This window comes from Pan paniscus, chromosome 5 (genome assembly GCF_029289425.2).
Source record: "Pan paniscus chromosome 5, NHGRI_mPanPan1-v2.0_pri, whole genome shotgun sequence".
Lineage (NCBI taxonomy): Eukaryota > Metazoa > Chordata > Mammalia > Primates > Hominidae > Pan > Pan paniscus.
In genome coordinates this window covers 158,654,142-158,664,749 of record NC_073254.2, presented here as the reverse complement: position 1 = coordinate 158,664,749, position 10,608 = coordinate 158,654,142, and the positions used below count along the sequence as shown (strand labels likewise).

General features: G+C 48.0%; 2 protein-coding genes across 5 annotated transcripts in view; one reads left to right on the top strand and one right to left on the bottom strand.

The window, feature by feature from the left end:
- Nucleotides 1–330: 330 nt before the first annotated feature.
- LOC100969011 (uncharacterized) lies at nucleotides 331–6,379 on the bottom strand. Of its 3 annotated transcripts, none has more exons than XM_063605472.1 (3): nucleotides 6,104–6,379; nucleotides 1,284–1,443; nucleotides 331–1,044 (listed from the first exon to the last, which is right to left on the bottom strand). In XM_063605472.1, the coding sequence occupies exons 2-3, from the start codon at nucleotides 1,305–1,307 to the stop codon at nucleotides 664–666; spliced, it is 405 nt and encodes a 134-aa protein (XP_063461542.1). In that variant the 5' UTR covers nucleotides 1,308–1,443; nucleotides 6,104–6,379; the 3' UTR covers nucleotides 331–663. The 3 variants fall into 3 exon arrangements, 2 of the variants coding, with proteins under 2 accessions (XP_063461542.1, XP_063461541.1); XM_063605471.1 differs by lacking the exon at nucleotides 6,104–6,379 and adding an exon at nucleotides 5,442–5,571; XR_010112520.1 differs by lacking the exon at nucleotides 6,104–6,379 and adding an exon at nucleotides 5,442–5,571 and having other exon boundaries at nucleotides 751–1,136.
- Nucleotides 5,241–10,608, top strand: part of NHSL1 (NHS like 1) — a 274,952-nt gene continuing 269,584 nt past the window's right edge. The window contains exon 1 of one of the 2 annotated variants that reach the window (XM_057302599.2): nucleotides 5,241–5,583. In XM_057302599.2, coding sequence (XP_057158582.2) covers nucleotides 5,295–5,583 — 289 coding nt within the window. In that variant the 5' untranslated portion in view covers nucleotides 5,241–5,294. The remainder of the gene's footprint in view (nucleotides 5,584–10,608) is intronic. The other variant, XM_063605470.1, reaches the window with a different exon arrangement.

The following is a 10,608-nucleotide window of genomic DNA, read 5'->3' as shown; positions in this document are numbered from 1 at the left end:
GTCTCTTTTTGGTTTACTAGTCTCCAGACTGGCTGGACTGAGGTTTCTACCACTTGGCTAATCCTGCATATAAACCACAGTATTTCATGGACAGAAGACTGCTACACGCTATACCCCACGGTGCCTGTTGCATCTTTTTCGCATCATGGCAATTTTTTTTTTCCCTAGCAGGTAAGATAATACAAAAAATGTATCAATCATTAGACTTTTAATTCAGGAACAATTTGTACTATATATCAAAAAGTTGGGAAATAATATAGTCTATCTGTACATTCCACTTGTTTTTAGTGTCTTTAAAAAACACACAAATGTCCACAATTTTTGGTCTTGGAATTGATTTAATAGAATTTCCCTTTAGATATTAATGAAAAACAGAATGGAGAGTGTTTCTCATAATCACACACACACACACACACACACACACACACACACACACACACAGCTTAGGCCCCCAGGGCTCCTTTCTTCTTTCTCGGCTCTTGATGACTATTGAGCAGAGATGAACAGTCATGGGACAGGGCCCAACTGCTTAACTTAGGAAGTGACATTAAATTCTTCTTGGAAGAAGTTGGCACAACGTTTTTGTTCTGTTTTATATATTATTTAATGGGATGTTAGATGGGGAGTTGTGACTGATGCATCAAGAAATGACAGATACCAAAATCACTTACGAAATTTCAAAGTAAATAGCTGAGGACTGCTTAGATGCTCAATCACACAGGCTACAAAAGACTCAAGTGACTGCAGATGGAAGAGGGCTTTAGAGGATTTATTTGGACAGGGCTGTGCTGAGAGTCCCACCCTCACCCCACAATGGGCGGGGGCACTGGCATCGAACACCAAGCTGAGTGAGAAGGGCTCCTCCAGGCCTCGCAGGGAGCTTGCTGGCTTCTCCTGGCTGACAGCAGACTGGGCCCGACTCCCATCGGAGGAAGGCCAGCATCCTAGGGCAGCCAGTGGAGGGCTGGCAGCGGGCTGTGCCTGGGAGGTCACTGTACTATCTTCCAACCACACTGTGTGAGTCTCAGATACCATATGTGGAATCTGCAGCAGGAAGGTCAGCTTGAGGTCATTTTAAAAGGGATTCTTTGGAAAAAGTCTCACTGAAGGGTTGGCAGGACCCTGATGGTAAGAGTCTGCATGGAGGGGACAGAAGGAAAACCAAGGTTGGGGTAGAATAAGCAGCTAGAGAAAATTCATTGCCAGCGTCAGGAAGCATGGCCAAACATTCCCAGTGAGGGCTCACAACAGTGTTCACGGAAGAGTCACTTTCAAATACCCACCAAGCCCAGCGTGGGTGATGCCATTCCACCAGAGGTCCAGTTCAGTACATGCCTTACTGCCGGCCTCCACCCCTCTCTCGCCTGCTAGCAAGTGGGCTGTGGGAGGGTGACATCGGGGAGGAACAAAGCTCCTTGCCCGCACTTCTGTCCATAGGAGACCCTGTTGGGGAAGGGGACAAGATTTGAATTACTGAATTAAGAGCAGGGTTTTTCCTCTTAAAGTAACAGGATTTTCTATTACCTGAGAGAATAAAAAAGTTATGGGACTGCCTGAGTTTCATTCTGTGGAAGAGGAAGAACTACCCTCATGGAACAGATTATTAACGGGACAGCAGAAGACTAAAAATTCAGTTGCTTTTATGGATACACCCATGAGTCCTGTTAATTCCATGTTCTGGTTATGTATAGAGTTTACATTCCGCTTCTGGAGTAGTGAAATCATTCATTTTATAAAAAAAATTCTATTGATATTGCCCCAGGATTACAAATTTACAAAAATATGCTTGCTCTCTTTTTATTAGTTTATGTGGCTAAATCATAATTCTTTTCAAACCAATGGGAAAGTCTCAAGGGAACAGAAGAGGGAATAAACTAAAGAACAATGCTGGGCCGGGTGCTGTGGCTCACGCTTGTAATCCCAGCACTTTGAGAAGCTGAGGTGGGTGGATCACCTGAGGTCAGGAGTTCAAGACCAGCCGGGCCAACATGGTGAAATCCATCTCTACTAAAAATACAAAATTAGCTGGGCGTGGTGGCAGGCACCTGTAATCCCAGCTACATGGGAGGCTGAGGCAGGAGAATCGCTTGAACCCAGGAGACAGAGGTTACAGTGAGCCAAGATCCTGCCATTGCACTCCAGCCTGGGTGACAGAGCGAGACTGCATCTCAAAACAAAAAACAAAAAACCCACAATAGACTGTTAAAGCAATCAGGAAGTAAATGTTACACCTAAGGGACTTGTATCTAGAATATTCAAGGATCTATTACATCTTGATAAGAAATGGACAAAAATTTGATTTAATAATGGCCAAGAATCTGAACAGACATTTCTACAATGTTATCTTTTTCCAAAGAAGATAGGTAGCTGATAAAGTCATGAAAAGATGCTCATTATCACTAGCTATCAGGAAAATGCAAATCGAATCCACAATGAGGTATTATACCCACTAGAATGGCTGTAATAAAAAAGACATAAAAATTAGTGTTGCCGAGGATGTGAAGAAACTGGAACCCTCATACATTGCTGGTTGGGAGGTAAAATGGTGCAGTCACTTCGGAAAACAGATTGGCACCATGACTCATCAATTCCACTCCTCGGTATGTACCCAAGAGAAATGAAAACACACGTCCACACAAAAACTTGTACACACATGTTCACAGCAGCATTAATCATGAGAGCCAAAAAGTGGACCCCCAAATGTCCATTAACTGATGAATGGATAAACAAAATGTGGCATATCCAAACAATGGGATATTATGCAGCCTTAAAAAAAGAATCAAAACTGATCCATGCTACTCCATGGATAAACTTTGAAAACATCACACTAAGTGAAAGAAGCCAGTCACAAACAATCACATATGTATGATTTCATTGATATGAAACCTCTACAATGGGCAAATCCATAGACACATGAGTGGTTGCAATTGGCTAGTGATGGTTTGGGAGGGAGGGAACTGAGTACTAAAGAGAACTGTTTTTTTGAGACTGGTGTGATTAAAATGTTCTGAAAGTGATTATGGTGATGTTTGCACAACATTGTAAATATACTAAAAAGCACTGAGTTATACACTTTAAATAGGCAAATTATATTGTACGTAATTTTTTTTTTTTTTTTGAGACAGAGTCTGGCTCTGTTGCCCAGGCTGGAGTGCAACGGCACGATCTCGGCTCACTGCAACCTCTGCCTCCCGGGTTCAAGCGATTCTCCTGCCTCAGCCTCCAGAGTAGCTGGGATTACAGGCCCCCACCACCACGCCCGGCCAATTTTTGTATTTTTAGTAGAGACGGGGTTTCACCATGTTGGCCAGGCTGGTCTCAAGCTCCTGACCTCAGACGATCCGCCCTCCTCGCCCTCCCAAAGTGCTGGGATTACAGGCGTGAGCCACGGCGCTCGGCCATATTGTATATAATTTAAAAATGTTATGCATGGTCCACTACACGAGAGTCTCATGATGGCAGGGACAGAGCCAGCTTTGCACATTACCTTATCTCTAGCCAGTGCCCAACACACAGGCACTCAACTAGTATTTCTTGAGTAAGCAGCATGCTTTTATACCGTTCCTGATGTTTATCCAGTGCTTCATAAATTGCAAAGCATGTTTTTTCACAGCAGCAGTTCCTTTGAGCCTCATAACAACCCTGAAGGTGGTCAGAGTAGGTGATACGAAATAGTTACTGGCCCACATTGTAAAAAATGAGGCGCTGTACAACAGGATAAAGACCAAAACACCACCACCACCACCACCACCACCACCACCACCACCACCATCACCACCATAACCCGTATCTGTCGAATAAGTTTTATTTGGAGGAGCTCTTTCCCAGGCCCATTTTTCTCCCACTGCTCCTGTCCCCCAGAGAGGGAACGCGCTTCTCATTACAATCAGCGCTGCTCTGGGAGACTGACTCCCAAAATGCCGTAAAACAGAGGAGCAACCAGGGTCAACTGGAAAGCAGAAACCAAAGAACCCAGATTCCTTTTCTGAGCAAACACAGCGATGGGCCAGTGGGATTTTAGCTTGGGGATATTGGACCCAGTCTTCTCAAAAACTTCCTACCAGAAGGTTTGTGTTAGCGGGTGTCCCATGACCACGATCTCAATAGCATGTGGCTTACATATCTTCCAGGCTCGAATTCAGGGTTCTAGGTTCTAGTCCTCCACCCCTAACTAACATGCTTGGTGGAAGAAACTCAGATTAGTCACATTTCAGCTTGGACCTTTCCAGCTGTAGTAGCAGGCAGCCACAGGGGGAGTCACCTTGCTGAAAAAAACTCACTGGACGCCCCCTGAAAAGAGGTCTTGAGTTGTTCCGATTCGGACGCTGACTCCTAGTCGGCTACAGAACCCTTGGCCACTGGACATTTAAAGACGTTCTCTTTGAGGTCCACCCGGGCGGCCCAGAAGTGTTGGCCACCTTCCAGAAGGGAAGTAGGAGAGACCAGGGGGACCCCGAGGGGCCCGGGGCGTTCCCCGCGGGGCGGGGCGCTCCTGACTGCGGAGCGCCGTGGGCAGGGGCGCAGGTGAGCAGAGCGAGCGGAGCTGGCCGCGGTCGTCCTGGCGCCTCCGCCTTCCCGGCGCCCGCACTGCGCTCCACCCCGGCCCGGGGGGCGGGCGAGGGCTCTGCCCCACCACCTGGGGGCTGCCAAGGGGAGTCGGGGCGGCGACGTGGGCGTCCCGGGACTGTGCGCCCGCGCCCGCCCCGGCAGGGTGCGCTGAGGCGCCGGGGCCGCCACTGGCTGCGGGCGCTGGGCGCGGCGGCCGCGGGAGCCGCAGGTGGTTCCCGGGCCGGCCCTTTTCTCCTCCCCCTTTCCTTTCTTTCGCCTCCCCTCCCTCTCGCCCGGTGTCGGCGGCACTTCCCTCGCTTCCTCCTCCCTCTCCAATCCGGAGGGAGGGAAGGAGCAGCCGGCGCTTTCCTGCCCGCCTGCAAACTTCAGCGGGACTCGCGGCTCCCCTCGCCGCCGCGGCCGCCGCCGCCCAGAGCTGCCCCTGGAACTTCCTCTCGCCGCGCGGCCCGCGAAGCCCTGCGGGTGGAGGAACGCCGCCGGGCGCCAGGCAGCCGCGGCTCGGACCCCAGTCCTGCCCCGCGCCGCCCGGGTGCCCGCTCGCCCGCGCGCCCGTCCGTCCGTCCGTCCTTCCTGCCCGCCCGGCCTCTCCCCTGCGGGCAGGGGCCGCCAGGCTTCCCTCGGCGCCCCGCCGCTGCCCGGGACTTCCTTTGTGTTGGATGCAGGCTGGCGCCCCGCGCCGACGGGGGGCGGACTGAGGGATCCCGCGCCGCCGGCCCGCCCCCGCCATGCCCTTCCACCAGAGGACCCTGGAGCCCGCGCGGCTGCGCCGGCCCGAGGCGGCGGGGGCCGGGGCTGCGGGCGCGCCGCTCTTCCGCTCGCTGGAGCAGGTCAGCTCGCATGCCCTGGGCTGCCTGCTGGCGCAGCTGGCCGACCTGTCGCGCTGCGCCGGGGACATCTTCGGCGAGCTCGAGGGCCAGGCGGCCGCGCTGGGCCACCGCACCGCCGCGCTGCACCGCCGCCTCGACGCCCTGCAAGCCGCCGCTGCGCGCCTGGACCACCGCCGAGTGAAAATCCGTGAGTGGCCGGCGGGCCGGGGGAGGGGAACCGGCGGGGGAGGCACCCGGAGAGCTGCTCCCGCCCGCCCCCTGGCGGCCCTGGGTCGGCGCGGGGGCCGCGGAGCCCCGCGATGTCGGGGTCTCCAGTGGGGACTGCCGGACCCCAGCGGGAGGCTGGGCAGGTGGCAGAGGCGCAGAGCGCTCTGTGACTCTCGGACTCCTGGAGGGTCTTGGCTACCTCGAGAGAGTGGGCGCGGAGGGTGGGAATTGGACAGTCCCCTTGTCTGCTCCTTCTGTCTGTCTGTGTCTGTCTGTTTGGGAGACCCCGGGGCGCTGTAGACAGAGGAGGAGCCAAGGTCGTGGGAAAATGGTCACAGGCAGGTAGCCTGTTGGAAAAGCCAGGGGAGAATATAAATTTGGGCATATAGTAGTTACAGTTTTGGAGACTTCAGGACGATCCGTTTGTAAAACCCTGGGGATCTCGGCGAGCGTTGGGGCTGCTTGCCACCTCTCTTCCCGCCGCCTACCTGCGTTCTTACCGACAAGCAAAACTATGCAGACTTTAAGGGTTTTCCCATTTGGCGCAGAATTTTCTTTCTTCTCCCAGACTGACCCACCAGCTCTTTGTGATTCAGAAGACCTTGACCTTGAGTTCAGGCTCTGAATCCCATTCATCTTTGTCTGGCTTCCTCCAACCCTGAAAGTCAAGTCTATGTCCTGATATAGTGATCTCTCCGATGATCCATTTCATTTCAGCAGCTTAACTGGCTCCGGTGAATGAAGCAACTGGAATTTCCTGCTGGCCCAAAGCAGAGAAACTTTCAGTGTGATGTCTCTGTGGTTTCTCCCTTTTAAGTACGTGAACTTGGTCATAATCCTAAGTGTAAAGAATAAATTGGAGATGGTTGATGGGTTGCTGGGTGGGAGGGGAGATGTTGGTGTAACACACGCCTAGATTTCAGCAGCTCTGGATGAAATAGTTTTTTCTCCTAGAATCACTTCATATGCGATCTCGAATAGCTCGTTTTCCAGCTAGCTAGAAAAACTTAGCTATATTTTAACTACCTTACAGCCTAAGAGTTCAAAATTTTCAATTATTTAATTTCAGTGAGATTGCTTGCTATAATACATCTTTCTCCAAGTTGTATAATTAATTCGTGGCAGTTTTACATTTTTGCGTTCATCTCTTTGATTGTGCCGTCAACACATTCATATGAATTGTGGACAGTTCCCAACCTGGGAGAGCCTCCCCCTCCAAGAAAAAAAAATCAGTGGGGAGGAATGAAAGTGATCTCATAAGGTTGTTGACATAATCAGAATATATCTACTTAATGTGAGTGATGACTTCATGCATATGGTAGGATACACTGTCCTAGTAGGATGTCATGGTCTACGCGGCAATCACGAGTTGCTTCTATGCGTTTTCTGTCTAGGGTGTAGGTACGTGGGAGAACCAGAATTTTACCCTTGACAAAGAATGTGATGAGGGAGATCTGATTGATAGGTGAACTGATCTATTGTGGGAATTAAAAAACAAGAGGAAACTCCCTGAAGGTCAAGAACTCCTTCCTTTACTAGTTTGGTCTTACATTTAAATGTATCACTTTTCTCTGTTCTTTAGTACATATGCCCCAATAGGCTACTGTCCATAGCCAGAAATCCCCCAAATTCTCCATATTAACTAAGGTTGTTCTAATTACAGCAACTGAAATAACTCTTTTCAAAACTTTTCACAAGTTTGTTTGAATCTTAAGTGGTTGTGATTTCATACCTGTCTTCCAGGCTGGAGTGCTGTGGTGCAATCTCAGCTCACTGCACCCTCCGCCTCCTGGGTTCAAGCAATCCTCCTGCCTCAGCTTCTAGAGTACCTGGGATTACAGGCGCCCGCCACCACGCCCGGCTAATTTTTGTATTTTTAGTGGGGGTTTCGCCATGTTTGTCAGGCTGGTCTTTAACTCCCAACCTCAGGTGATCCACCTGCCTTGACCTCCCAAAGTGCTGGGATTACAGGCGTGAGCTACCACACGTGGCCCCATTTTTTTTTTTTAATAATCATGCAAGAAGGCTTTTTATTGAATATAATTATGCCTGAATATAAATGTACATGTAGAGAAGAAAGCTGACTATCAAGACATTAATTTTTGTGGTTTCTTTCACCTTCACACACTTTGCTTTTTTATATGCTTAAAAGCAGTGAAATGCCTATGCATTACCATCTGTTAGGATTCTTTTAAAACAATGCCTCAAACCTTGTTCCTGTGTAAAAACTACAGTTTGAAGTTGTTCTGCCATTTTAGGCAGGTCTTCAGAATATCATACTCCATTAGTATGGATGGCTAGACTTTTAGACTTGGAATTGACCATAAAGGCCATCCATTTCGTAAACTCTTACCCAGAGAGGAAATCCAGTCCAACAGCATTGCAGTTAATTCACCCCAGGTTAGGCTGTGGGTAATGACACATCCGGGCCTGAAGCCCAAACCTTCTGATTGTTTCGCCTGTCGTCCCACTGCCTGTGTTCCTTCCCTTTAGAAGAGTGTGGAGCCAGGCACAGTGGCTCATGCCTGTAATCCCAGCACTTTGGGAGACCAAGGTGGGCGGATCATTTGAGGCTAGGAGTTCAAGATCAGCCTGGCCAATATGGCGAAACCCCGTCTCTACCAAAAATACAAAAATTAGCGAGACTGTCTCAAAAAAAAAAAAAAAAAAAAAGGTGTGGAAATGGGGAGCAAAGTTTAGATCTGTTCCTTAAACAGTCCTAAGGATAACTGTGACCGTTAATTCCACTCTTCTTGTCAGATAAACCATTTAATGAGTCTCCCCAGGAGCAATTAACAGAATCCAGCAGTTTACCAAAAGCCTCTAGCAGTTGGGGACAGCATATTTCAGTGACCAATAATAGCTTTCTACCATAAGAAAGGATGTGAGAATGTCAGTGGAACAATTTAAAAAAATGTATAAACACTCTTTGCAATACAGAGACAGTATTTTAGTCCTGTGGGCTGGCCCTGCTGGCCTCAATGATCCTGAGAGGTATTTCATCAAGTTTGCCATTCCTCAAAATCTCATGGGTAGAAAGTTATCCAAAATAATTTTTTGTCATGCCTTGGGGAGAATGCATGTTATTATTCTGTTCATTGAAGACTCCTACTTTCTTTCCCTGACACCCCCAGGTTGAGGGGCTGTTCCCATGGCATTGGTTCACCTCGATCACCACATTTACCAAGGGGACTTCTGCACCCCTCTGCCAGACAGCAGGACCTTTGAGGTCCAGGATGGCCGAGTCTTTGTTTTTCTAGAGTTTAGAACAATGCCTGGATGTGATAGCTCAATAGATGTTTGAATTGAATTAATACTTAGTGACTTAGTGCTTACTGTCAGGAAGAATAACTATAAAAACCTTAGGGAGGAAGGAGGATGGATCTTTTGAGGCAGGTGGATCAGTTGAGGCCAGGAGCTCAAGACTAGCCTGGCCAATATGTCGAAACCCCGTCCCTACTAAAAATACAGTACTAAATACAATACTAAGTACAAGTACAAAAATACAATACTAAAAATACAATACTGCTACCAATGTAAGTGATCAAGACAATTACTTTACAAAAATAAAAATGTAAACTTTCTGCCTTTAATGTTTAGTGCTTAACCACCAATCTCTGCTCCTGTCTGTAAAAGTCAGACTTCATTAATTTTGCTGACACAGTAAGTTCTCATGGAAAATAGTGACAACAGCCAGCAATGTGAATAGTTACATCTTGGCTCTGTAAACATCAAAACAGACTTTGCTAAGCAGAAATCAATAGACACTCGATCAAATAGTCTGTTTTTATTTTTTTATTTTTATTTTAATTTTTTTGAGATGGAGCCTTACTCTGTCACCCGGGATGGAGTGCAGTGGCGCGATCTCAGCTCACTGCAACCTCTGCCTCCCGGGTTCAAGCAATTCCCTGCCTTATCCTCCTGAGTAGCTGGGATTACAGATGCCCACCACCATGCCTGGCTAATTTTTGTATTTTTAGTAGAGATGGGGTTTCACCATCTTGACCAGGCTGGTCTTGAACTCCTGACCTCGTGATCCACCCGCCTCGGCCTCCCAAAGTGCTGAGATTACAGGCGTGAGCCACTGCGCCTGGCCCCTGTTTTTATTTTTAAGCCCTGTGTGATTGGGTTTTCTTTCTCTTTAAAAATAGTTTTGTTGAAATAAAATTTACACACCATACAATTCACCCACTTAAAGCATACTGTTTGGCCGGGTGGAGTGGCTCACACCTGTAATTACAGTACTTTGGGAGGCCAAGGTGGGCCGATCACTTGAGGCCAGGAGTTCGAGACCAGCCTGGCCAACATGGCGAAACTCTGTCTCTACTAAAAATACAAAAATTAGCTGGGCATAGGGGCACATGCCTGTAATCTCAGTTACTTGGGAGGCTGAGGCATGAGAATGACTTGAACCCAGGAGGTGGATATTGCAGTGACCCGAGATGGCGCCACTGCACCCCAGCCTGGGAGATAGAGCAGGACTCTGTGTCCAAAAAAAAAAAAGTGTACAATTTAGGGGTTTTTAGTGTATTCACAGAGTTGTGCAACCATTACCACAATTTTAGAACATTTTTATCACCCCAAAAGAAACCCCATACTCATAACTAGTTATTCCCCATTTCCTGTCAACCCTCCCATTCCTAGGCAACCACTGATCTAGTTTCTGCCTCTATAGATTTGACTTTTCTGGACATTTCATACAGATGGAATCATGTGCCTGGCTTTTTTTACTTAGCACAGTGAACTTTTCGAAGTTCATAATTTGTTTCTTTTTATAATTAAGACTATTTTATGATTGAAAAAGTATCATTCATATTTATTACTTGATTAAAAACCTTGTGAGATAGGAGGGAAGGCCAGGTTATATTATCCACATTTATTACTTTTTAATTGATACATAATAATTGTACATATTTATCATTGTACATTTGCAAATACAGTCTTTGCATAAACAGGACTGAGAATTTGGCAGACACAGTAGGCTCATGGTTCTGAGGAGTATTTT

Coding starts and splice junctions, on each gene's coding strand:
- LOC100969011 (XM_063605472.1), bottom strand. CDS start 1,307: ATGGCATCACCCACGCTGGGCTTG. Junction 1,045..1,283: donor CATCACCCACGCTGGGCTTG/GTGGGTATTTGA, acceptor TTCCTGCTGCAG/ATTCCACATATGGTATCTGA.